Below are 27,678 nucleotides of genomic sequence, written 5' to 3'. Positions count from 1 at the left end.
CCAGGCTGCCACTTCCTGAAGTCCTTCTCTGTTCATGGGCTCCCACCACGACCTGGACAGAGATCCTCTGAGCATGTATCACAGCCATCCTATACACAGGTCTCACTTCCCAGTAACTCTGGGGTTCCCTGCCAGCCAGCAGGAAATGCCCTGCTCAGCTCATACAGCTGTCCTGCTTGGTCTTCAGTCCTGTGTGATTCCTCCTGCCAGCCATGCAGGGGCTCCCCAGTGGGTGCTGAGTCTCTTTGCACCCCACCCCCAGGATCACCAACCCCCTGTGTTTGTGAATTCTACGAATCCCAGACAGATCTTCCCTCCTTTTCTCCCAGACATCCATCTCCATAAGATGGCTGCCCTGCTGTGGGCTCCCAGGGGCCAGCACTCAGGGCCTGCTCACCTGCTTGGCCAGCGAGCCCTCAGCCAGCCCTGGGCATCTCCCTCTGAGTGGCAAGGACTATATTTGAGCAGCCTAGGCCTCTGGGTCCTGCTAGGCGTACTGGAAGGGTGTGGAAGGTGCAGGAGCACCTGCCTCCTGCCGTCTTTGTTTCTGTCCCTCTGTTGCTCCTGTGGGGATGTGAGAACAGCCTGTCTCGGGCACCCTGAGGACCTCTGGCCCAGCTGCTTGCCTGCCCACTCCTGCACCTGCCCACCCACACCTGTTAGAGTCAGAGGGTGTGCAGTTCTTGGACATTCTCTTTTTTGAAGATTTATTTATTAAAAGGCGACATTATAGAGAGAAAGGGAGAGAGAGAGAGAGAGATGTATCTTCTATTTATTGGTTTATTCCTCCAATGGCTACAGTGGTCAGGGCTGAGCCAGGCCAAAGCCAGGAGTCAGGAGCTTCATCCAGGTCTCCCACATGGAGATGGGGCCCAAGCCATGTGGGCCATCTTCCACCATTTTCCCAGGCCGTTAGCAGGAAGCTGGGTTGGAAATGGAGTAGGCAGAACTCTGATCCTGCTTGGAGGGCATGCTGGCACTGCAGGTGGCAGCTTAACTTCTGACACCACGGAAGGAGCCCTCTTTTTTTGTCTTACCCAGAGGTTGGACAAAGCACTCTCGCTGCCTTTCCTTGATGCCAGAGTTCCGCTGGCTCCCGGTGAAGTTGCACTGGCTGTGACACGGTGCTGTCACTTGCCACGCACTTCATATGGAACTGTTTGCTCCTCTGCTCATTAGTTGTGGGTACCGAGGCGTTGAGTCAGTGTCGCTTGCTTCTCTGGCACTTTGGCCTCCTTCATCGTGCTTGTTGTCACTTCTTGCCCAAGGCTCTGTCTGCCCTTACAAAGCCTCCTTCTGTCATGTTTTCTCCGTGGCTGGTTTTCCAGGTGGACGGCACATCAGTTACACGAGTGGGTTATGAGTTATAAATGTATGTATCAGGAGCCATGAGCTGAAGCATTTTTTTTTTTTGGAAAAATTTTTGTTGGAAAGGCAGATTAATGGAGAGAAGGGGAAACACAGAGAAAGGTCCTCCTCCATCTGCTGGTTCATTCCCCAAATGGCCGCGAAGACCGGAGTTGAGTCGATCCGAAGCCAGGAGCCAGGAGCTTTTTCCAGGTCTCCCATGAGGATGCAGGGTCCCAAGGCTTTGGGCCATCCTTTGCTGCTTTCCCAGACCACAAGTAGGGAGCTGGATGGGAAGTGGAGCAGCCAGGACACGAACCAGTGACCATATGGGATCTCAGTGCTTTGCGAGGGGAGGATTAGCCAATTGAGCCATTAGGCTAGACCCTAAGCATTTCTGTAGGAGTAAGGTATACGGACTTTGTCACAACTCTTCAATGGCAGGCTGCCAACTGAGTGAACTCCACGTGGACTGTCCCAGTGGAGTTATTTTAGATGAAATATATATATATATATAAAGATTATTTTAAGGTGACCTTGGCAGAGGGACCAGGGAGTGTGTGATGAAGGCCTTTGGAGTCAGAGCTGTGTTGCGATGGGAAGGGCGGGTGGCTGTGCCAGCTTACTGCCATACAAGCAATCTTCCTGGGCCTTGTTCCCCTTGTGATTCTGCCATGTACACTTGTCACGGGCTATGTGGATGCAGGTGTTGAATGGGGACCGTCGCCTCCGCACACAGCGTTAGGACCAGGCTCCTGCTGGAGCTGTCAGAGCCTGCTGGAGCCCAGCAGCCCTGGGCATCCTCTCGATTGTACCTTGAGAAATCCCTCACCTATCCCTTCCTCCTGCTGGAGCCTCTGTCTCCAGCCTTCCTCCTTGTTGCTGGGCCTGCCCTGGCTTGGATCTTGATTTTCCAGGCAAATTTTTCTCCCTCCGTGCCTTGCATTCTGTGTCTTGCCCCCTGACCCTTGAACTTTGGTCTTAGCAGAGCCCTGGTGGGTTGTGTGTGTGTGGACAGTGTGTGTGTGAGATGCATGAAGTACTCCCGTGGAGAAGCAGGTCACTTTCTTGGATGCCCATTTCTGCTCTGTGTTCCTTGTGTTTGGCGTCCAGTTGTCACGTCCAGTCACCATTTTTTTTTTAAAAAAAGATTTATTTATTTATTTTATTGGAAAGGTAGATTTACAGAGAGAAGAAGATACAGAGAGAAAAATCTGGCTGTTGTTTCATTCCCCAAATGGCTACAAGGGCCAGATCTAAGCTGGTCTGAAACCAGGAACCTTTTGCGGGTCTCCCACACGGGTGCAGGGTCCCAAGACTTTGGTCTGTCCTCGACTGCTTTTCCAGGCCACAAGCAGGGAGCTGAATGGGAAGTGGAGCAGCCAGGGCACAAATTGTGCCCATATGGGACCCTGACGCGTGCAAGGTGAGGATTTAGCTACTGGGTTATCGTGTTGGGCCCCAGTCACCATTTTTGTCCCAATTCATGAAGTGGCATTGCTGGATGCATTATCTAAGTTCAGATTCTCAGATCCACCAGGTCCTGGTGCTCAGCCTTTCTACTGTGGAGGTTTTCCAGAAGATTCGGTATTGACTTAACGACCTTTGGCCTCGGACGTCTCCTCTTCTGGTTGGCTGTGTGCCCACTGCATATGAGGAGGCCTCATGGGAGATGACTTGGTCAGTGCTGGTACAGGCAATGCCTGCATGGGATCCCAGGCCTCGACCAGGGGTGGGGCACCCAGCCCTCTGACGTCAGAGGGAGATCTGATGTTCCTGTTTGTTGTGGAGGCTGGGGGCAGAGCCAAGACTGAGGGCCCTGAAGGAGGCAGGTGGGGCCTTGCCTGGGTCTATCAGGGAGTGGTGGGGGCCTTCACGTGGTCATATATGTACGTGGGGACACATGTGGGGGAGCATCGCACGTGCAATGGGGACAGAGGCCAGTACATACTGCGCTCTGTGGGCCTGTCTCAGGCCGGCAGTCTGGAATTCCTTAGCATATAGATTTTATTTTTTCTTAACGCTCTTTTTGTAAAACACTAACCTCAGCGAAGGGGGAAGGAGGAAGAAAATATGGAAAAAAAAAAAGCTGAGTTCAGCAGCCACGGTTTGCTGTATTTTTCATCTTGCATCAGCAAGTTGGGACCACAAATAATCTGGTCTTACATGCTCCAGCGAGGCAGTAGCTTATGCTTCCGCTCTCCTGTCGTTGTCACCTTTGCTCCCTTCCTGGGCTCGTGGCACAGGTGTACCCCCACCACACACACACACACACACACACACACACCCAGAGTTAGGTGGGAGGAGAAGCTCCCCGGGGACACACTGGCCAGTAAGGGACTGGCTAATTAATTTCTGAATGGAGTGCTGAAATTGGCGTCGTAGCCTTTGTTAGCTCAGGGAAAATGTCACTTAGAATAGATGTCGCTCTGATGAATGGCGGCTACTGAGATGTGCTGGGCGCCCTTTAGTCTATATAATGAGGGAGAGGATGAGGGCTTGCATAGCTGCTCAGCTATCTGCCTGATAGGAAAAAAAATCGGTGTTGACACGGCTGACTGTGGAAAGGAGTCTGGGGCAGGGGAAGGGAGCTCCCACCCCAGTGCTTTCCTTAGGGCCAGACAGTTCTACTGGCCATTCCTGCTGCCTGGCAGGTCTAGGGCAGTGGTGTGCAGGCTTCTAGTCCACTCTGCCCACATCTGTTTCCAGTCCCTGGCCTACAGCCCTTCAGGTCAGCTGATGCCGGGAATCAGTGTGGTGGGACTGTTGCGTGCGTCCTCCTGTTGTTCCATGTAAAGAGGAAAGATGCTCAATTGGCGTATGCCAGATTTCCCGTCTCTAGAAGGTGTTTTTGCAGGTGTGGGTTGGTCTGGTCTCCCTCCACACACTGTAGTGAGTGAGTGTGCCAGACACACAGTCACAAAAGGGGTTGTGACGATCCTGGGTTATGTAGCTCAGGAGCCAGGCAAATGTTTGGGACCCAAATCCCATGTCCTGTCCCCATCTTCTTGTGCTTGTTCACTGGTCTGAGAAGGACGCTTTCCCCAGCCCTGCTCCTCAGGGACCTGTTGGTCTCGCCTCTGTAGGTCCCCAAGGCACTTGCTCACACTCAGAGTGCTTCTTAAGGAGGTGTGTTAATTCTGTAGGCCACTGGGGCCTCTTTCAGCAAATGCTGTTACCGGCAACAGCCACAGTTGTTTCCCAAGGTCCTAACAGCTACCAGGCAGCATGGGAGGAAGGACGAACGATGGACTCATGTAGAGGGGAAAGTGAGTGTTGAGCTGTCCCGGGACCCAAATGAGTGTGCCAGGGATGCATCTGTGGGCTGATAGCTAAGAGGCTGCCTGTAGTTGTGTTTTTTTCGAGGAAATGTGTTAGAGTTCTCAGGCTTTTTGCTGCTTACAGGGAAGGTCTCCATGCTTCCAGGTGTGGCATCCTATCCATCCATCCATCCATCCATCCATCCATCCACACATCCATCCATCCACTCCCCTACCCACCACCCACACATTAACCCATCGACCCACTTAGCCATCCATCCTTCCACCTGCTTATTCATCCACTCACCCTCAGTACTTGATCTTTCACCCATCCACTCATCCAACTACTTGTCTATTCACCCCATCTACCATCCATCTTTGTATCTACTCATCCATTCATCTGTCCATCCATCCATCTGCACATTAATCCATCCATTTATCCATCCATCCCTCTACTTATTCACTCATGCATCCCTCCATCCTATTCATTAACTCACCCATCCACCATCTACCCAGCTACCTACCCATCCACTTATGTATCTGCCTGCCTGTGCACTTCCAACCTTAGCTCATCCAGCCACCCACCTTTCCCTTCCGTTCCTTCCCCTCCATCTAGTGCCTGCCAAGTCCTCATTGGGTGTAGGTCACTTTTTTGGGCACTGAGGTTTCAAACATGAGCAAGATGGTTTCTGTTCTGAAAGAATCTGCAGTTTAAAGGGAGAGATAGGATGGAAGATACAAGATCATGGTGCTGGTGTGAGCAATGTAGTAACTGGAGCCTGTGAAGTGTGGCTCAGAAACATGTCTGGAACAGGTGTGTCTAGGCAGGGTTCTGTAGAAGAGGTTTGCTGAAAGACAAGTTTGGGTAAGGTGTTCCTGGCAGGGGGAAGGCAGCCCAGGATGAAGATGACATGAAACATTGTGGTGGGGGAACCATTGGTGCTGCTGCAAGACTTGGGGTGAGGGAGAAGGTCCTTAGATGGCGGGGCGAGCATCAGGAATAAAGACTGAAACTTGGTTGAGAATGGGACTTGGGCAATGGGATCATAAGAGAAATGCTGCATCTTAGGATGACTCGTAGGGAGGTGGACCAGCTGCCACCTGCTGCTTCTGGCATGGTGCTTTGTAGCAGAAGGGAGGGTCTCAGGGTGGGGTGAACGGGGAGGGAGGAAAGAAACCAAACCTGAACCAGCACCAGAACCCTATCAGCATTCAGAGAAAAGTTGAAAGAAATCTTTCAGCTGGCTGGCCACCTAGCTCAAGGCTAACCACAGTCTTAACACAATAATAAGTCAATCCTCACTGAATAATTAAATAGAGAGCCTTCATAAGTATTGACTTAATGTGACAGCAAGTCTATAGTGACTTGGGGTTTGCTTATGTAAACACAATCTCTTGTTCAGCTTACTTAGCAGTTCAATGAAATAGAACAGTCCTTCAATTAAAATCAAATGATGCATACATTTAATTCTTTTCTTTCTTACTGCGTAATAATAGGTTTGGAACCTGAGTGAAGGGATAGGGGAAATGGAGATGAGAGGGCATGCCCACCACCTGTGTTTGGAGGATATGAAGAGGTGTGTCCAGCAGTGTCTCTTGTAGGTGACCTTGGTGCCTACCTCTGGGCTCTGTGGTGGCAATCCAGAGGGCTTGGGTTGGTCTCGCTTCACCCAAACCCACTGTTCTGGATCCTTGATGGTGTTTAGGGTCTGGCTGATGGCTTCAGTTAGCTGGGGTCCAGTGGCTCCAGCCACAGTCCTCTGCCCATGGATACCTTTAGGGCTCACCCAGAGAGTGATGGGTGCCAAGTGAGCTCTGGACTACGTGGGAGGAAGTGGGTGGGGATGTGAGAAAGAAGAAGTTGGCACTCAGAGATCCTAGGGTTTTCCCAAAGGGCATACCAGTCCTGCAAGTGGAGGCTAATTTTGCTACACAACTGTGCCAGCCTGCATAATGACAATCTTAACACAACTTTATCAATAGGGAATAGCTTCCTTTTTGAAATTTACCTTTGGGGCGCCAGTACTTTGGTTCAACTGGCTAAACCTCCACCTCTAAGCAACACTAAGGACATTGGTTCATGTCCTGGCTGCTCTACCTCCCATCCAGCCCCCTGCTTGGGAAAACAATAGAGAATGACTCAATGTCTGGGGACCCTGCACCATGGGAGAGACCCAAAAGAGTCTCCTGGCTCCTAGCTTCAGATCAGCTCAGATTCAGCCATTGCAGCCACTTGGGTAGTGAACCAGCAGATGGAAGAACTTTCTCTCCCTCATTTTCTCTGTAAATTTGCCTTTCCAATAAAAATAAATAAATCTATAAAAAAATGATCAACTTTTCCCAGGTGCATTAGCAGGGAGCTGGATGGGAAGTGGAGCAGCCAGGACTGGCAGCATGGCCCCTTTCTCCTTGCCTAACAGGAGTGTGTGTGTGTTTTCTCATGAGAATTACTTAATAAAAGGGAACACACTAGTCTAGGTGGTATTACCTTATTGTGCCGAGGTTGTGCTGGCTAGCAGAGAAAGGCTCTGTGGTTGGCCCAGCCTGTGACAGGTGTTCCATTGGGCCAGGAGGTGTTAGAGCTTTGAAGGAAGTCTCTCCCTCTAGTCACCTCCAGGGGACTTCTCTACTTGGCAGAAAGCATAATAGTGAAATAGTTAATGGCAATGGGAAGGTCCTGAGCGGATGGAATAGCGGCTGTCTTCCGGGGCAGGTGGCAGAGAGGGTGCAGACTCAGTGCAGTCCCGTCGGGGAGCTCCTTATATCCATTCTCAATGCCTTGACTCACTGAACCCTCCAAACCAAGCCATGCCAGAGGCACATTTGCTCGATTAAACATATTGCTTTTTTTGGGGGGGGGGGTGTCTTCCCATAAATTGCAAAACCTGCTATGGTAACTCCCAGTTCTGGGAACTTTCTAAGGGCCCCATTCATTTGCTCCAGGCTATATGGTGCCTGCTGCAGTGGGTGGCACAATGCCACCTAGCCTGAACTGAGCTACCATGGATGGGTTGTGAACTGTGCCTGCCCTGTGGGACTGCGCCAAAGATCCGATGAGCTCACAGTAGGTCACCAGTAAAGTCTTGGACCCCTTTCGTTTTCCTCCTCCTCCTCTCTGCAACCAGGAGCAGCCCCTTGGTTTCCATGGCGGTGACCTAGCAGGTGCAGCCCAATGAATGGGAATTTTGGGAAGTTGAGAGGAACCTGAGGGCAAAAAGCCATGTGCTGGATAGTGTGGCAAAGTGTGGGTGTTTGGTGAGAGTCTTTCATCCCAGAGTCCCACAAATCTGGAGTAGCACATCTTGGAATTATGATTACGGTTTAGGCAAGGATGTGCCTGGACATATGCTTTTTTAAAAAAATATATATATTTATTTGTGGAGACAGCGGTATGGTGTATCATGTTAATCTGCCTGCGGCGTTGGCTTATCTTATGAATGCCAGTTGGAGTCTAGTTGCTGCAATTCCAATTCAGCTTTCTGCTTATGGGACCCTGCACCTACCTGGGAGACCCAAAAGAAACTCCTGGCTTCAGGCTGGCTCAGCTTTGGCCGTTGTGGCCATGGAGGAGGTTAAACCAGTGGATGGAAGGTTTTTCTGTCTCTCTGTCTCTGCAATTTTGTTAGGGGTTCAAGCACATCCTCCATTGTTTTCCCAGGTACACTAGCCAGGGACTCCGTATTGATTGGGAATGAGAACAAATGGGCATCACCCGGTTACTCCCTCTGTCGGGTGGGGTTGTACAGGGTACAAGATTAAGGAACCAGCAGAGGCAACTCTTGGAAGCTATATTGTGGTTAGGGCAAAAGTCATCAGCGAAGGCACCTAGGCCTGGTGTTCAGTTGTCTAGTTTAGATGGTGTCTCTGGAAGATGCAGGAGAGAGCTGTGTGGTGAGCTGAGGTTAGGGACGGAGGTGAAACCCATGTGTGACTGCATGGGATTGCAAGGGACTTCTCTGTTGCTGCTGGTAGGTGGCACCTGGAAACCTCTTTGGCTGGGAAGGAAGGTAGTTAGTTAGTGGCTGGCAGCTTCCTGGTCCTGGACCTGCCAGGGTTGCATTCTGGTTTTCTGGGGCTTTCCTGCAGCCCTCTGACCAAAGCAGGTGGTGGCATCCTTGGAGGTGTGTATTGGCTTCCTGGGGCAGCTGGAATAAGGAAACCCACCCCAGCTCCTCTCATGGGACCTTCTCTTGTTGAAGGTCGCAGGACAGGGCAGATGCTCGTTTGGGCATTTTAGAGGGAGTCATGTGGGGGCCCTGGTGGGGTATCCCTGCTTTTCGCTGTGTGGAAAATGCCTTCCTCTGTCCACTCAAGAGATGAGCTCAGACTCAGGAAGTGCAGGGAAAGGGAAACTTTCTTGTGGCTCTTGCAAGCTCAGATTGATGAGCAGATGCACCTGGAATAATTACACGAAGTGGTTTAGACCCTGATACATAGGTTCCCTCACCCTTAGCCAGTTCCTGTGATGAGTGCTATGGGGTGTGTAATCTTCCCAGAACTCTCTGAATTGTTACAAAGTTACCTGTCTCCTTTTTCTGGGTAGAAGTGCAGGTCCCTCCCCCAGTTCTTGATTGGCTGAGTATTGCTGGGCATGCAGTCTTTCAGGATATCAGAGTTACAAAGTTACCTTCCTCCTTCCTTCTCTGTACTTCAATTTCCTCTTCCAAGTTGGCTGCTGCTAGTATCCTGTTTACCTAGTGAATTTCGCTACAATTGAAAGCTCATAGTAAGTGTTCGCCTTGTGTTGAGTTGGACAACCAGACGTTTTATTTTTTTAAAAAAATATTTGTTTATTTTTAGTTGAAAGAGTTAGGAGGGATAGCTCTTCCATTTGCTGATTCATTCCACAAAGGGCTGCAATGACTAGAGTCCAGCCAATCCAAAACCAGGAGCCAGGAGCTTCTTCCAGGTCTCCCCTCGTGGATGCTGGAGTCCAAACACTTGGGCCATCCTCTGCTGATTTCCCAGGCCATTATCAGGGAGCTGGAAATGAAATGGAGCAGCCAGAAGCTTAGCTTGCTGTGCCATGGCACTGGCCCCCAATTTATTGTTCTTGCTTTGGTGGTGAGGAGACAGCGGGTATGAGTGTGAAGAGAGCATGATTGTGGGAAGCAGCATTGCTGACTCTGGAAGGTCCTTAGTCTGCCTGAAGATGTGCTTACTTCATTGTTGGAACTTAGGGTCTAAGTCCTGGCTGCACTGTTCAGTATGTCTGTGACCTTGGGGGGACATTTGTAAGCTGAGGCTCAGCTTTGTGAAAGTCTGTGTCTTAGAGACTGTCTCAATTCCTTGTGAGATCTTGTGGGCCTTTGCTGAGGATTAAGTGATGGAAGATGGACATGGAAGTGCTTTTTAAAAAAAAAATCATTGTGGTGGGCCCAGTGCAATGGCTCAACTGGCTAATCCTCCACTTGCAGGCACCAGGATCCCATATGGGTGCCAGTTGGTGTCCTGGCTGCTCCACTTCCCATCCAGCTCCCTGCTTGTGGCCTGGGAAAGCAGCAGAGGATGGCCCAAGTGTTTGGACTCCAGCATTCACGAGGGGAGACCTGGAAGAAGCTCCCAGCTCCTGGTTTTAGATGGACTCAGCTCCAGCCATTGTGGCCACTTGGAAAGTGAACTAGCAGATGGAGGATCTTTCTCTGTCTGTCCTCTCCGTAAACCTGCTTTTCCAATAAAAATAAATAAATATAAAAGAAAATAATTGTGGCAAAATACATGAACATCAAATAGACCCTTTTAACCATTTTAAAAATAAAATTTATTGATTTTATTTATTTAAAAGGGATATTGATGGGAGGCAGAGGGAAAGAGTTTCCATCTGCTGATCAACATTCCCCCATCCCCCTACAGGCCACATCAGCCATTCCTGAGCCAGGCAGAAACAGGAGCCAGGAACTAACTAACTCTCTCTCTCTCCCTCTCTCTCTCTCTCTCTTTCATTTTATTTTCACTGAAAAGTCAGATATACAGACAGGAGGAGAGACAGAGAGGAAGATCTTCTGTCTAATGATTCATTTGCCAAGCGGCTGCTGTGGCCAGAACTGCGCCAATCTGAAGCCAGGAGCCAGGAGTCCTGTCAGGGTCTCCCACATGAGTGCAGAATCCCAAGGCTTTGAGCCATCCTCTGCTGCCCTCCCAGGTCACAAGCAGGGAGCTGAATGGGAACCAGAACTACCGGGATTAGAACCCGTGCCCATATGGGATCCTGGCGTGTTCAAGGACTTTATCCACTAGGCTACCATTTCTATCTCCCATGTAATTGGGACATATTTCGTTGCATTCCTGGGTGCACCAACAGGGAGTAGGATGGACGTGGAGCAGACAGGACTCAATCCGGTGTTCTAAGATAGGATGCCAGTATTGCAGGTGATGGCTTAACCCTCTGCCCCACAGTGCCAGCTCTCCTCATTAGTTAGCCTCTTCAGGCGCACAGTGAGCTGGTATGGAAACCACTCACAGCGTTCTGCGCCTTTTACCACTGCCCATCTGCAGAGCCTGCTTCCACAACTGGGAAAGCACCTCTCAGAGTACAAGCTGGGAGCACTGTTTACAGCTGTGACCCATTAAGAAGTGGCTGCTCTCAGAGAATTGCCTGGCCTGACTTAGGGCACAGCCCAAGCTGAGAGTCCTCACTGAAAGCCTCCCTGAGGGCATTCCTGATCATCCATCGACTGCAGGGCCTGGGACACGTGAGGCCTCGTTGAGGGGAGGGCTACTGGCTGGGTTTGCGTGTGTTCCCTGAGGGTTCATGGGTTGGAGCTTTGGTCCTGAGTGAGCAGGGGGGCCTAGTGGCAGGTCCAGGGGTCCCTGGAGACCTTGCCCTCAGCAAGCACTAAGGTAGTTCCCCTGGGACCCCTGAGTTCTGTCTGCAGGAGGGTGGTTCTGAACGGACAGCGGCTGGGCTGTGTGCTTGCTCTGGCTTTGTCCCGGACTTCCTATTCTCTCTCTGTGGGGTCCTCCCCTGAGCGTGGCCTTGAACCTCTAGGACCCTAAGTTGTGTAAGCCTCATTTGGAGTCTGAGTTCTTCCTCCTCGGGCGGGCCGTTTCAGTCTCTCATCTTCTCCTCTGTCTCCCTGCCCCTTTCTCAGATGGGCCACCGTTGTGGCAGAGAACTTGGGCTTAGTGCTGGGAGGGAGCGTGAGGGATTCTGTCTTTCCTGTCCAGTTGAGTTCCATTTGCAAAATGCCCTTGAACCAGACACAAATATAAGAGGACTGTGTGGTGGAGGACTCCATCCGTAGGAAGCTGATTGTTATTTGTCACTGGATTGGAGGAGGGTGGGTTGGGAAGAGACATGCTCACCAAGGCTTGCTGTGTGCTCCGTGCTTCGTGCCTGGGCCTGCTGGCACCTCCTGGCTGGGCCAAGAGCCATGCACAGGTGCTTAGGGTGCTGGTGGACATGCAGTGGATGATGGTGGGTTCCAGTTTTCTGGGGAGGAGTGGGCTGCTGCTATCTGGTGGTCTTGGAGGAAGTGGCTAGAGGGGGTGGTCAGGCTGTGACGTGGCGCATAGCAGAGGCAAGCAGGAATGTCTGCTGGGGGCTGGTTCGTTAGAAGTACACAGGATGCCTGTGCAACAAGCTGGGGTCAGGATTATTGGCAGGCGGTAAGACTGCTGTGCTGTGAAAGACATGGGTTGGGGGGGTGATTCAGGAGGAAGAGGGATAGCTGCACCTTGTGCCTGGCTCTTGGGAAGAGCCACCAACCCTGGCCCCAGTCCCTACACTTCCCATCCACCTTCCAAGCTCCCTAGGTCCAGGGGGACCTGCCTCGGGCAGAGGAGGCAGGGAAGGCCACCAAAGTGAACTCCTGTTTCTTTCATTATGTCCCCTCCTGCCACAGGTCTCGGCTGGCCGACTTCCACGCCAACTGTCGCGCCTCCTACCGGACGCTCACCAGCTGCCCCGGGGACAATTACCAGGCCTGTCTGGGCTCCTACGCAGGCATGATCGGTAAGTCCTGCCCCTCCACATGTACGCTGCACCCTGAACTTGACCTTTGCTACTGCAGACCAAGAGCTGCGAGAGGGACTTGAGGGAAGACATCCCTGCGTGGAGGAGGAGGAGGAGGAGGAAGAGACCCCACCCCGTTTTCCTGGGGGAAGGGGAACCTTTATAAAGCTTTTGTGTAAGAAGAGATTGCCATTGGTTTCATTTGTGCTGAGCAGTTTGCGTAAATGGTTTGATCAATGCTCTGCTTGGACAGGGTGTGTGGGTCAGCATTCTCACTTTACAGATGAGCAGACTGAGGCTCAGGGAAGGTGCCTGATTGGCTCAGCTTGTGCCCACAGGCTCTGGGTTCCCTACCACCTGGCTGTGAGCTTGTGGTTGGGGAGTGGACCTGCTGGGTGTCCTCTCCACTCTCTTGTCCCCCCCGCCCCCGTGCCTAGCCCTGTGCCCTCTGCTGAGCCCTGTTAGTTGCTGGGATAGCAATGCTCAGGAAGAATGGTGAGCTGGGATGCATGTGTGCGCGTGTGCACAAGGGGCCTGGGGTCCAGAGGCAAGGTCCCACTGCTTTCCTGTTCTGCCCTTCTCCTGGCCAGGTTTTGACATGACTCCTAACTACGTGGACTCCAGCCCTACGGGCATCGTGATATCCCCCTGGTGCAGCTGTCGTGGCAGTGGCAATGCGGAGGAGGAGTGCGAGAGGTTCCTGAGCGACTTCACAGAGAACCCGTGCCTCCGTAAGTTGGGGACACCGTGTGGGGAGTCCTTGGGTACACCCCAGCATTTACCGTCTCCTTTTTGCCTTCCCTGCGGCAGGAGGTGGTGGTGGTGTGTGTGTATGTAGCTCTTGGAGACTGACTCCAGAGCAGTCAAGTTCACCACGGTGGCCTTGAGTATGTGTTGGGCGAAGGCTGAAGGTTAGGGGCTTTAGGGCAGCTGTCCTCTCTTGCCCGCTCCCTGTAGTGCGTCTGTTTCCTCTGCAGTTGGTGACATCACCGTGACATCCCTGGACCCCTTTCTCAGTGGTTAGAGAGCATGGGCATGTAGGGATTCGGCAGCCACAGCTCCGATCTTGGCAGGCTGACAGCCATTGCTGCCTGGGCCGCATGGAGCGCCATCCCTTCTCCTCCTTTTCCTTGTGTCTGTCTGCCCCTCTGTCCTTCTCTCCTGCCTGTTTGTGCTTGTTGCTGGGGCTGTGCATGGGTAATGTTCATGAGCATGTGTGTCTGATGGAGGAGGCCTGAGGAGGACATCACAGGATGGGGGCTGGATGTCTCCATGCCTGACGGCTTCTCAGAGGCTGTGTAGCCCTTGGTGGGTGAATAAGGAAGGCAGTGGTTGCTTGAAGAGGCAGGGTCAGTGTCCTCTGGACTCCCCAGAAGCCCATGGAGGGAATTAGCCCAGCCACATGGGGTTGAACATTCAGTGCACAGGTGGGCCAGCGTCTGTCTCCTAAAGTGTGGCCTGGCAGACCTGAAGATGGTGGTGATGATGAGTCATGGAAGGGCCGTCAGCTGACCCTGCCCGGATGGGATCTGCCTCTCCGTGCAGTTCACCTGCTCCTGTGTGGGGATGGTGGAGTTAGGGACAGAGTTGCACCAGCAGGCTGCAGCAGCTGGGGAACCAGGGCAGGGGAAGAGAGGCTGGTGGGGAGAGAGCTTCAGCAGGTGGCTCCACTGACGGCAGGTGGGGTGGCTGTTAGGAAGAGCCGTCGAGTGCAGAGTTAGGCGAGATGGCCCTCCAGGTGTAGGGCAGAGGTACGGCTTGCTCTTGGCTCTTGGTGATAGGGATCAAGCCTTGGGCACAGAGCCTGATGCCAGGAGCATGGTCTCCAGTGAATTAATGCCCATGGCATGGAAGTTGAGGGACAGAGAGCAGGGCTGGTCCTGGGGTTCTTGGGGACCTTGCAAGTGTCTGGACATGGCTGAGGAGACAGCGGGCTCTGTGCCCAGGGACTGGGGGCTGAGAAGCTTCTAAAGGAGGGGAGCTGCAACATCGATATGAGGAGATAGTTATTGCCATCCTGGCACTGCCCGCTGCCCCACTCCTGTCTTCCCCTGCTCTATCCTTCAGTCTTTATTTCCTCTGGTGTGTGTCCCATTTTAGCCTACCTCTGGCTGCTCTCTTCTCTCATGGGTGCCCCCTCCTCCGAGGAAGTTGGTATGGTCAGGGTGGGGGCGGGTGCAGAGGTGATGGGTAGAGGGCCCCCCTGTCGCTACATCCACCTGTCTCGCATCCACACTCCAGGAAACGCCATCCAGGCCTTTGGCAACGGCACAGACGTGAACTTATCTCCGAAAAGTCCCCCCATCCTGGCCACTCAGGCCCCTCGGGTGGAGAAGCCGCCTTCTTTGCCAGACGACCTGAGTGACAGCACTGGCCTGGGGACCAGTGTCATCACCACCTGTACGTCTGTCCAGGTGAGGACCGTGGGCCTGGAGCTTGGGGAATGAGGGGAGGGTGCACTGTGAGCTGTGGGATCTGGGAGACAGCAGGAAGCCAGGAGCAGCGTGTTCACATGGGGCCAGGAGGCAGCCCCAGAGAGTCTTCCCTGGAGTCTGGGGACCTGGGTGGTGGGGATGAACTCAGGGGATCATTTGTCACTAGCTCATTCATTTAAGTGTTCCATTTCACAAGTAGTTTTTGTTCAAGATTTATGTATTTTTTCAAAGCTTTATTTATTTTTTTATTGGAGAGTCATATATACAGAGAAGCAGAGGCAGAGAAAGATCTTCCATTCCCTGGTTCACTCCCCAAATGATCACAATGGCCAGCGCTGAGCTGATCTGAAGCCAGGAGCCAGGGGCTTCTAATAAATCTCCCATGTGGATGTAGGGTCCCAAGGCTTATGGGCTGTCCTCTACTGCTTTCCCAGGCAATTAGTAGGGTGCTGAATCGGAAGTGGAGCAATTGGGACTTAAAAACCAGCACTGTTTATGGGATGATGGCATCTTAAGCCATAGCTTAACTCATTGCACCACGACAGCCAGTCCCTTGTGTGTATTTGGCACCTGCTACACGGCAGTATTGTATGAGACACCAGAGAAATGAAACGGTCCCAGTTTGTTAACTGTAATTGCTGTGTAGTGTGCTAGTACCCTGTGCTTGCCTCATCGAATGTACTCAGACAATGTTGGTGTTCTCATTTCACACCCAGGAGACTAACCTGGAGGGATCAGGTAACATAGTTAAGATTACATTTCTGGTTAGTGGTGGAGTAAGGTTTCAAACTTAAGACTACACGGCCAAATGTTCATTTGTCCGTCCATCCATCCATCTGTCCTTCCATCCATCCTCCCGTCCATCCATCCACTCAACCTGTCTGTCCGTCCATCCATCCATCCATCCATCCACCCACATTTTTTAAAGCTTTATTTTTTATTGGAAAGACAGATTTACAAGAAGGAGAGACAGAGAGAAAGATCTTCCATCAGCCTACTCACCCCCTAAGTAGTTGCAATGGCCGGAGCTGAGCCGACCCAACGCCAGGAGCCAGGAGCCTTCTCCAGGGTCCCAAGGCCCTTGGCCATCCTCCACTGCTTTCCCAGGTCACAGGCAGGGAGCTGGAAGGGAAATGGGGCAGCCAGAACACTAACCAGTGAGCATATGGCTCATGCAAGGTGAGGACTTTTAGCCACCAGTCCACCGTGCTAGGCCTCATCCGGGTCTTCCAGGAGTTCCTGGGGAATGCTGATGAAGAGGTGGCCACCTTCATGGGTTTTGTCATCCTTCTGGTCTTGTTGAGGGTAAACAGCTAAGTAAGCTTTAGTCGTGGCCTGCGGTGGTCTTGTCATGGGGGCCCCTGTGGCACTGTGCCTCTCCACTCAGCATCTCTGTGGACTCTGCCTGGGAAGCTGGTTTTAGGAGGGCTGCGTGTGTGTGTACATACGTGTGCATGCACACACACATACACACATGTACACAAACCAAAGGGTTCACCAGCCCCCATAGGAGAGAAAAGGAATTTAGATGGAGCCACTAGGAGGGCAGGCCCAGGAGGCCAGCCAGGATAAGGTGGTGAATGGGTGCGGGGCACGGTGGCTGGTTCAGGCAGGGCTTGGGAACCTGAACGCTACTGTCTCCATCCCAGCTAGCAGATGGGGCCACAGCAATTAGGCTGGTTGGTGCCAGGCAGTAGGGACACCTTTCTCAATGGGGCGACGGGCTGGCTGAAGTCCATGGTGGGCATTCACGGGGCCCAGGATGAAGCCTGGAGCCAGTCCCTGGGCTGAGACTCTCTCTGTACAGGGCTGCATGCTTCCTAGTGCCGCTCCCTGTTCCCAGGGCTCCGCTGCGCAGGCACCGCTGGCCTGCAGCCTTGCCATACTCAGCATGGAGTATCTGATGACCTGCTCCCTGCCCTGGACAGCTCTTAACTGCACTGGGCATGTTTGAATGAGCTATGGACAGGCAGGAAGGCAGGGGGCTCGCGGGTCCCAAGCTACAAACACATAGACAGTTTCCAGTTCAAGTTCATGGTAGAGTGATGGGCCTCTCAGCTGTTCAGGATGTGTCCCCCGTATGCCTCTCTGGGCCCTACCTGACCACTCCAGTACCCCATGACACTCCTTCCTTGCCAAGCCCTCCGAGGCCAGCTTGCTGAAGACACTGACACAGCAGGATGGTGGTGCCCGTTGCTGGCCCCATGGTGCCCTGTGGGTACGCAGGTGTGCCCGCTGTGGTGTTCTGTCTCACAGCAGCCTCCGTTTGGCGCTCTAATGACTTTGAGTCCCCGGCTGTTCTTCCTTCTCCCCAGCACTTTTCTGGGAGCCCCCAGACTCTGCCTAAACTTATTTGGGTTGATGGTGGGGGGCCCTTGCTGGAACAGTGTGAACATGAAAAATGTTCTGTAAACCGTTGGATGGTGGGGCTCCTGGGGCTGGGGCTCATGCAAGCCTGGTCTCAGTGACTGTCCCACCTGGGATCTGGTCACTCTGGGCAGTGGTCTCATCCATCTCAGGGGAAAGAGAGAAACAGATGGGTAGGTTAGGCCCAGTGGAAATACAAGAGGAAGACCCCACGTTCTGCTTCCAATGTGGTTTTTGTCAGGACCTGCTAGCCTTCCTTGCCCCCTCCCACACCGGATGCTGGGAGCTGGGAAGGAATAAGGTCCGCGTCCTGTCTGGGGCTCCTTGGGGGTGCTGTGTTGGTCCCCCCAGCCCACATTGCCTCCCGTCCCTTAGTTTTGCTGGCTCAGGACGTCTGCCTGACAGTGGATACTGGCAATTATGAAGCTGCTGGGGACTAAGGAAGCTCTGCTGTAGAAGAGGGTGCCTATGTGGGAGGTGATAGTAGCAGGTGGCTGTAGCTGGCAGGGGAGCCTGGGGACCCCAGACCCAAGAGACAGAGGGAGAGGAAGGCAGGACTACCATTCTCTCTCTCTCTCTCTCTCCAACTCGATGCTTCCTCTTTCTTGGAGAAACTGTAGGGACCACGCCTCCCCACTGCCACCAAGGGGGCAGCCAGTGGGAACCCCGTGATGATGCTCACGTTCAGATTGGGAGGACCCTGTGAAATGTTCTTCCCAAATCTCAGGGGTTGGGAGGCCTTGGGACTCGTTGTCTCCTAGAATGTGGGGTGTGTGTGTAAGTGCTTGCATGCTGCCAGCAGCTCCACATGTAGCTCTCTGTACCTCCTCCATGCTCCATGGGTGTCAGGGTGTGGAGGTGACGGGGATTATGTCCAGATTGTGGGAAGATCGGCCAGAAGGCTAGTTGGAGCCATACACTGGGGAAGACTAGCCACAAATCAGTGCTTTGCCTGGCCTGGCCCCGAAGGTTGAAATAGCTTGCACCTGGCAGGGTTGCCCGGCTGACATGCAGAGTGGCTAGCATCACTAATCAATCACAGCTCTCCTCCCCCACCGAGTCCAGACAAGGGTTCATCGGCATCCTTTTTTTTTTGGGGGGGGGACTCAGAAGCTGTTCCTGGTCTCTGGCATTCATTCATTCATTCATTCACTTGGTTTTGCATGATATCCAGTATAGCCCGTGCCAAGTTGCTGTTGGGAGCCACATGATGCTCAGGACAAAGACAAGGGGATATGGTGTTCTGAAGGTGCAGACACCTGCCACAGTTGATGACCGCCCATTGGTTGGGTTACACTTGTGTCCTTTGGGAGCTCATGGGAGTCAGAGCTATGCTGTGTGGGGTTAATCCAGTGCTTCTTGTCATGTCCCCTGTCCCTGATGCCACCTGCGCACAGTCACCCTGCCCATTGGACTTACCAAGTGCCTTCTGTCCCACAGGAACAGGGCCTGAAAGTCAACAGCTCCAAAGAGTTGAGCATGTGCTTTACAGAGGTGAGTGCACGAGGGTGGGTCCTCGGGTCAGCCTCAGGCTCACATGCCCCATCCATGCCCGGCCTGTATAGGTGTTGGAGGGGCAGGCAAGGGGCAGGCGCACAGGCTGCAGTGTGGCCCTCGCCATCCGCCTGTGGGGTGGGCAGGGGCAGAAGCCCTCCTGGTCCTTTCTTGCTCTTGCCCATGAGCACATTGGGGCCTCTGCTCAGCGCTGGTTCTGGGCTGTTAGGAGCATGGAGCGGAGGGAGGAGAGACACGTTAGCATGGTGGGTTTGGATACTCAGAACAAAGGAGATGTGGCTCTCTCCCCTGCTCTCCTCTGCAGACTCAAGTCCCGGGGGACCCTGCGAGCCTACCGTTGAGGTCTTCATGCATTTGCCTTCTCACTGGGGTGCACAGGTCCTGCTCCCCAGATACAGGGGAAAGGAGGGGCCCGCTGCTGCCCTCCCTCCTTTCGCCACCCAGACTCTGAGGAAGCCCAGTCGGGCCAACAGAGGGCAGAGGAGGCTCCCTCTAGGCAGACAGATGGCCAGGGGTTGGGGCAGCTGGAGGGATGCCTGGGTCCCTGGCTCTGTCTGACTGCAGCCCTGCTGTTGTTTTTTCTTTTTCCCAATCTCCTCTCCATTCTGTGGATCTCTGTCTCCTCCTCCTTGTGCCATGGACTCAGCTGACGACCAGCATCATTCCAGGGAGCAACAAGGTCATCAAACCAAACTCAGGCCCCAGCCGAGCCCGGCCATCGACTGCCTGGACCGCCCTCCTGCTCCTGATACTCAAACTGGCCTTGTAGGCACCCCTCTCTGGGGAACTGTGTGTTGGTCCAGTTTCTGGAAAGTTCCACAGACAAGAACTCCCACTGGACAGGATGGAAGCACACGCAGACACACACGGGCACCACATGCACCTTGCAAAAACAACAACAAAAGTTTTTTCCCACCTTGTTTCTCCCAGGTTCTTTCTCTGGAGAAGTTTTTTTTTTTTTTTTTTTCTAAAGCCAAACATACAAGCAGGGTGGAGAGAAACACCGTCTATTCGCTCTGGGGATTTTCTTCTCTGGATCCTGCTGAAGCGAAAGACCAAGATGCCCAGAGGCTGTGTGACTGTACCTGCTGCAGGCTGAGGCAGCACAGGCCCGGCTGGGCATCTGCCCTGGGGAGGGGGCAGAGGGCTGTGGGAGCCCATGTCTGCCATCCTCGCCTCCTCTTACCTGCTAGATAGAGCAGGTGTCCTGTCTCTGTCCTCAGTAGGGGAGCCTGGGGTGTTTACGTGTGTCTTGGGGATCCCCATGGATGCCTGTGGAGAGGGCCATGTGCCCTGAGCTTCCTGGGTGGCCCTGCCTACCTGGGGCACCTGCTCCAGAGTGCTGCTTCCCCCTCTTCCTCCTCCTCCTCCTTCTGAGTGGTCGTCAGAAGTTTCAAGTCCAAGAAAAATGAAGCTTTGCTGGCATTGTGATTTCTTGGGGGTCTGTGGAGGAGGTGACCCTTGGTGGAGAGGGGCTGCTGAGGGGCAGAAGAGACTGCCAGGTGGATGTGCGTCTTTCGCCTCTCCGCGTCCCTTCTCTCTCTCTCCTCTCTTTTTCTCAGTCTCTCTCTGAGACCCAAGTCAGCTGCACATACAGTCTCTTTCACCGTGTGTATATATACATCCACATTTGTGTATCATGTGGTTCTCCGTTCTTTCCTTTTTTTAAAGAAATGAGACTATCAGAATAATACCCCCAACAGATGAGCGAAAATGTATTATTGTAAAGTTTATTTTTTTTAATGACGTTGTCTATAATGGGGACGGATGGCTCCCGGCCTCCCCTCTCCCTGGCTCTTGTGTGCTCGGCTGCCGTCGGTCTCACTGGGCTGTGGCTGGGGGTGGGGGTGGTCCGCATTCACGCTTAAGCAAAAGGTTCCAATAAATGTTCTTGGAAGCAAGTCGCCTGCCATCTTGCTCCCGTAAGCGGCGCCAGCCCTGTTGGTGTATGTTCACGTGTGTGTGTACGTGTGTGTGTGTGTAGGCATCTCTCCTGGTGCTCCTGGCTTATCCCAGATAGGCAGCAGTGAGAGCAGAGACATGAGTTGTGATGTCGCCATCAATACTGCAACAGTGAGTATGACTGGGCCTGGTACAGTGGCTCAATGGCTAAATCCTCACCTTGCACACGCTGGGATCCCATATTGGCACCGGTGTGTGTCCCAGCTGCCCCACTTCCTGCCCCGGCTCCCAGACCCATGCTGTTAATAGCTTGTCCTAACTGAGCTGTCCAGGGTACCACTGAAAGGTTAGCTTGAATGACAAAGTTCTACTGCTTTTAATTTTTTCCTTTTCGTAAATGAGTAGAAGAATATTGATTTAATCACTCGGATTTTTTTTTTAAAAAGAAAGATTTACTTGTGTATTTAAAAGTCAGAGTTTGTAAACAGAGAGGGGAAAACACAGACACACGCATACACACGCCCAGATCTTAACTCATTAGTTCACTTCTTCCTAATGGTCACAACATGCAGGGCTGGACCAGGCTGAAGCCAGAAACCAGGAGCTTCTTCCAGGTCTCCCATGTGGGATGGTGGCCCTAGCACTTGGGCCATGTGCTGCTGCTTTCCCAGGTATATTAGCAGGGAGCTGGATAGGAGGTGGAGCAGCCAGAGGTGAGCCCATATGGGATATAGTATTGCATGTAGCATCTTTACGTGCAATGCCACAACACTGGCCTTTTAGTTTTTTTTTTTTTAAAGGCAGACAGACAGAAATTGAGACAGACATAGATCTTTGACCTGCAGATTTGCTCACCAAAAATGCTTGCAGCAATTGGGATGGAGCCAGGCTGACACCAGGAACCCTGAGCTCCATCCACGCCCTGGCTGCCTCCCAGGTGCATTAGCGGGAAGCTGAGGTCAAGGGCAGAGCCAGAAATCAAACCCTGGTGTTCTGACACAGGATGCGGGCATCCCAAGGGGCGCCTTTGCTCCTTGCCAAACAGTAGCCCTGAACTGTGGCATCTGGAGGTGTGTGTGAGTGTCTGCTCCTTGACTTCAGTCACCAAGGTTGGCATTTCTGAGTCCTCCCTGACCCTGCAGCCTGCCCTGGGCATCCTCGTCTTTGCAGCTGGTCTCCCTTGGGTTTTGTGGGTTCCATGTGCTCCAGATATCAGCTCTGTACTGGAGTCTCTTTTGGTGATGGAATGCCCGGTCAGACTCCCTGGCTGGTTCCCAGAGGGGTATGACCAACATGGCCCTTGGCTCTGTCTTCTCCCTGGGGCACTGCCCTGGCAGCTGAGCCTCGGTTGTCAGTTGCACAGCTCCAGCTTGGCTGCTCTGAGTACACGTGACTCTGCAGGTGGGCGTCCAGGAGCTCCCAGGGTTGTGGCACTGGGAGGGGGAGAGGTCCCTGCAGGTTCACTTTGAGGAGAAACCCTTGGTGGAACTTGTTAAGAAGACTCCATCCGGTGTGCAGCTGTGTCTTCTGCGGGGTTGATAAGACATTTATTTTCCTCTGAATCTCTGTCCTGTTTCTTCTTTGGTTCAAGTCTGAGCTGCAGGGACCACATCTGTAAGACATCCGAGTTGCAAAACCTCCCATCTGTGTCTGCCCCTTCACTTAGCAGTAAGCCTGCACCACCACGCCCTGCTGAAACTTCCCTGACACTTGCTGGCATCACATTCGTTCTCACTTTCTGTTCACTCTCCCTTCTGCGTGGGCTGTGTCACGCAGTGGGAAGTGCCTTGGCCGGAATGCAAGCATCTGGGTTTGCATCTTGGGCAAAACCCACTTAACCTCTTGTGTGTGTGTGTGTGTGTGTGTGTGTGTGTATATATATATATATATATGGATTCTTTTATTGTTTTTATTTGAAGGGTAGATTTATAGAAAGAAGGTGAGACAGTCTTTCATCTACTGATTTGCTTTGCAAATGGCTGCACACCTGGAGCTGGGTCTGTCGGAAGCCAGGAACTAGGCGCTTCTACTGAGTGTCCCATAGAGTGCAGGGGCTCAGCACTTGAGCCCTCTTCCACTGTGTTCCCAGGCTATAAGCAGGGAGCTGGACTGGAAGTGCACCAGCTGGGACACGAACTGATGCTCATAGGGGATGCTGGTTTCATATGTGTGTTTTAATCAATTTTAGGGTGGATTAAAAAACACAGTATGAGGTTGGGATAGGAATCACAGGGCAGGTGTTGTCATTCTAGCCCACTCTATGCGAGTGCTGGTGAGAGTGGTCAGTTGAGCCCTGGGATTTGTATTTTAGCTGATTGGTCAGAGGGAAAGACTGAAGGACACGTCTTCACCTTCCTTGTTGTAAACTCTAATCTTATTGTAAACTCTGTTGGAGTGGAGACTTGGCACCTGCTTCCAAGATGAACGCAATTGATGTAGCTTTGGTTTTCATCTAGAGATACTCTCTGAGCGCCTGCTCCAGGTCCAAGGGCCTGGGGTACAGCGGTAAATGAAACAGACACATCAGGTCCAGTGCACTGAGCAGAAGATAGCCACTATGGGATCTATTTCCTGGAGAAAGAGCAGGAAGGCAGGGAGAGGCAAGGCCTGGGCTGAAGGCAGGAGGCGTGGGCTGGAAGAGGCCTGGGCATGGTTGCCTGGACTGGTCCGGCCAGGTGAGTGTGGAATCCTTGAACCAAAGGCATGACAGCAGGGGGAGTTGTGCCTTCTGCCTGAAGGAATCCGACTGGACCTACCCTGCCAACCTTGTGTCTAAATGTCCATTGTACTTCTCTCAGCAGAGAGCCCAGCAGGAAGCCACTGACAAAAGCCTCCATGGAGAAACTTGGGCAGTGAAATGAATGAAGCCGTAAGTCAGAAGTTCATGAACACTGTGAAAAAAAAAAAAGGTGGCTTAAAGGAGAATGTTGCAACACTGTTTGCTGTGTAACTGGAGGAAGCTGGCATGTTGATGTGTGTTAATAGATATTTGTATATTAGCACATGAAAGTAGAATGGTTAACTGTCAAACCAGAAGAGGAAAAAAAATCTTACCTCTTGTGTGGAAAGAAGGAAAAGAGAGTACAGACCAAGAGAAAGTCAATAAGGAGAAAAAAGAGGAACACTATATTCCAGTAAGAGAAATAAAGAACATTACAAAGGTATTAACAATTATGCAAATAGATAGCTGGCAACACAGCCTCAAACTTATAATAAGTGTGTGTATATAAAGCACATGTATACACAACTAAAAAGTAGTAGAAGTTTCTACAGTAGTAGAACTTAGTGAGAAATAGGCCAATGAACTATTTCATTAGAAGAAATATTCCTTTCGTAAGTTTATAGAGCATGCAAACAAAATTTATTAAGTGTACAGAGAATTTGTACAACTGTCTTAAGAACTGAAGTGTACATCTACATGTGCAGCTATGTAACATTGTCCCTAACATGAAATCGAAGTTTCTTGGAGCATATGTAGACATCCATAAAAGTGACCACACATCAGAGAATAAGGCCACCTCCATCACTTCCAAAGAGTCAACACCATACAACGTTCCTTACCCCAAAATCTCTCCAAGCTTGCACATTTGGAAACTGAAAAATGAAGTTTTGGATTAAAAACCAAGTAGTAATGACAGTTGCAGAATCTTTAAAGGTCAATGAGCGAGTCAGCCACGTGGTCACACTCAGAGGCACAGGTAAAGCCACATCGAGGGGGAAAGGCATAGCCACAGGTGCGTTGCTTACAAGACACGAGTTGTAAGATCGCTAAGCACCTGTCACATGAAGCTGGGAAGGGCAGCAGTAAAGGGGTCCTGGAGGAAGAGGATGTTAGCACATTACAAGCAAAACCAAAGAGTTGAGCAAATGGAATACAAGCCTTTTGAAAAGATAAATATGATAGAAAAGCACTGACAAGACTCACTGATGAAAATGTAGTTACACAAGGGGCTGCATGGAAAAGGAAAGTGAGATGATAGCTTTTTAAAAATAGTAAAACAATATTTCTAAGAAACAGTAAGGAACACCAATAAATTTGAAAAATTAGGTCAATCATATGCTTTCCCAGGAAAGTGAGAAATTGGACAAGAATAAATAGAAAACTTGGACAGAGTAGTAACGAGTCAAGAAATTGAAACCCAGAGACCCAGGCTCATTTCGTTTTACACTGAGTTCCACAAAGCATTTATGGAGAAAACAGTCCCAATCCTGTGAATGCTATTCCAGAAAATAGAGAAACGGAAAAAACCAAACGATTCATTTAATGGTGTGAACTTAATTATTGCTTTAAAACCAGACAAGGCCTGGAGGGGAAAAACAGGCCCATTTCACCTGCAAAAATGGATGAAAAGAATTCTGGATACAGCATTAGCTATCTGGACCCATTGGTGTCTGAAAACGGTAACCGTCACCATCATGGTGGCGAGTGGACACAGGGTGGCCTGCAGGCCAACTCACCACCTAAACAGAGCAAACAAGAAGAGCATCCTGGAGTTGGAGGAAAAGCACTTGATAAAGTTCAGAGTCTATTAATAATGGTAATAAAAATGATGCCAAGAATCAAGTCCAATGTCCATTTATAACAATCAGCATCATCAGCATCGTCACCATCATCACTACCACCATCATTACCACCACCACCATTGTCATCACTGTCATCACTGTCACCATCATTATCACCACTACCACTACCACTACCACTACCATCATCATCATCATCATTATCATCATTATGTTTCTCAGGAAGTTAGAGGTGGCTGAGGCCTTCCCTGAGTCTACACTGCTCCGGCCAAACCTCAGCAAACCACTCTGAGTGGAGGAACATGGGGGTCACTGTTTAAGAAGAGTGGGGTGGGGTTGATGTGGCGGTGATGAATGAATGCTGATGCATGCCCTGTCTGCTCCACTTCCAATCCAGCTCTCTGCTAATGGTCTGGGAAAACGGGAGGATGGCTCAAGGTTTTGGGCTCCTGCACCCACATGGGAGACCCAGAGGAAGCTTCTAGTTCCTAGCTTTGGCCTGGTCCAGGTCTGTCCACTGTGGCCATCTGTGGAGTGACCCAGCAGATGGATGAATTTAGTTTCTCTCCATGTTTCTCCCTTTGTTTCTGTAGCTCTGACTTTCAAATAAATGCATGCATCTTCTTTAAAAAAAAAAGTTGACATGCACCTACAGCTCGGCCCAGTCCCAATTCTTCTTGGCTTATTTTCCATCCAGTAGTGGTGAAGGCTGAGGGCTGAGCAGCTGCAGGGACTATTCTATAGAACAAAGTTCTCTTGGCTGGTGACACCAAGAACTCCCATCAGTTCTGTAAATCTTAGAGATGGCCAGGACAAGAGTGTGACATGATCTTCTGAGGAGTGGACAGATGTCCATGTGCTACAACATAGTACCTGGAGTCCACTCCTAGCTTCAGCTTCCAGCCAATGCAGACCCTAGAATGAAGCAGTGATGGTTCAAGTAATTGGATTCCTGCCACCCATGTGGGAGACTTGGATTGGGTTTCTGGGTTGGCTTTGCCCCCTTTCATAGCCATTGAGGCTGAGAGCCCTCTGTCAGTCTATTAGCAATAATGTGTCCTTAGACTGCTATGCAGCTTACCTATGCTTGTCCCTGGGCAGACCTGGGCTGTGTTGCCACAGGCTGCAAATGGCACTCACTCAACGTGCATGGGTTGGATGAATGATCATCCTAGTGTTGGGTGACAACGTGAAGGGTGGTGGATTCCACCGGAGAAAGGCCATGGTGCTGCACACGGTCATCTGGATGGTTTGGTGGAAGGGGGGGAGATGCCGGGGCTGAGGGCTGGGGGCAGCAGGGCCGTGGGGTGTGCGAGGCCCTGGGAGGACGCATGTGCCACAGTCTACTTAGAGATTTTGGCTGATACTCAGTGCAGTGTTTCTGCTGCTTTATCCCATTCTTCCACACGACATTTAGGCAAGTGCCAGATTAAAAAAAAAACAACTTGGGCTATTTATTTATTTATTATTATTATTTTTTTATCTGAACGGCAGATTTACACGGAGAGGAGAGACTGAGATGCAGAGAGAGGGAGAGCTCTTCCATCTTCTGCTTTACTTCCCAAATGACTGCAACAGCTGGAGCTGGACCGGACCAAAGCAAGGGTCCAGGAACTTCTTCCTCATCTCCCACATGGTTGCAGGACCCAAGGACTTGAGCCATCCTGCACTGCTTTCTCAGGATCATTGTCAGAGAGCTAGTTCAGAAGTAGAGCAGCTTGGAAACCAGCCGTTGCCAATGTGGGATGCCAGCCCCGCAGGCAGAGGATTAGCGTACTACACCACAGCACTGCCCTATTCTTAAGTGTATTAGACATGTTCTCACCCCTGCCCATACTCTGAGCTCTCACAACAAACAGAAACACAAAGGGCATATTCTCCTCATAAGAATCCAAGATTCTTGCATAAAGACACAGAATTTCATGAAACCCAAGACCACAAGGTATAGCCCAGCCCCCAGAGGGCCCAGCTACTCTGCCTCGCCTCTCTTGCATGCTTGCCATGTCCTAGTCTCTCCTATACCTTCATATTCTCACTTGTCTATTATTCCAACTCCTCTGGCCTCGTGAGAAACAGGGATTACTGAAGCCATCTTGCTGTGCGCACGAACGCTTCACACCCTAAATCCAAGGGACCTACAGTCTCCCAGAGTCAAGTTCAAATTCTTGCTGTGGCCTAGCAAGTTAAGCCTCTGCCTGAGGTACCAACATCCCCTGGTTTGAATCCCAGCGGCTCCACTTCTGATCTTTATAGCTCTCCCTTTCATATAAAAAACCAATCAATATTATTTATTTATTTGTTTCTGCAAGAAGATTTGTGACAGCCTCAGCCTTGGGTCCGGGACCTTCTAAAGTCCAATCATGGGGACAGTGAGGAG

The 27,678-nt window shown here is 51.5% G+C and overlaps 1 protein-coding gene across 1 annotated transcript in view; it reads left to right on the top strand.

Annotated features, from left to right (window-relative positions):
- The window catches only part of GFRA2 (GDNF family receptor alpha 2), a 52,406-nt gene extending 32,316 nt beyond the window's left edge, over positions 1 to 20,090 (top strand). The window contains exons 5-9 of the mRNA XM_004591385.4: positions 12,452 to 12,561; positions 13,152 to 13,292; positions 14,803 to 14,975; positions 18,804 to 18,857; positions 19,525 to 20,090. Coding sequence (XP_004591442.1) covers positions 12,452 to 12,561; positions 13,152 to 13,292; positions 14,803 to 14,975; positions 18,804 to 18,857; positions 19,525 to 19,647 — 601 coding nt within the window. The 3' untranslated portion in view covers positions 19,648 to 20,090. The remainder of the gene's footprint in view (positions 1 to 12,451; positions 12,562 to 13,151; positions 13,293 to 14,802; positions 14,976 to 18,803; positions 18,858 to 19,524) is intronic.
- The last annotated feature ends 7,588 nt before the right edge of the window (positions 20,091 to 27,678 follow it).

Source organism: Ochotona princeps, chromosome 32, assembly GCF_030435755.1.
Source record: "Ochotona princeps isolate mOchPri1 chromosome 32, mOchPri1.hap1, whole genome shotgun sequence".
In the NCBI taxonomy this organism is placed as follows: domain Eukaryota; kingdom Metazoa; phylum Chordata; class Mammalia; order Lagomorpha; family Ochotonidae; genus Ochotona; species Ochotona princeps.
Note: the sequence above shows the minus strand (reverse complement) of the source record. Positions and strands in the feature narration are given on the sequence as shown.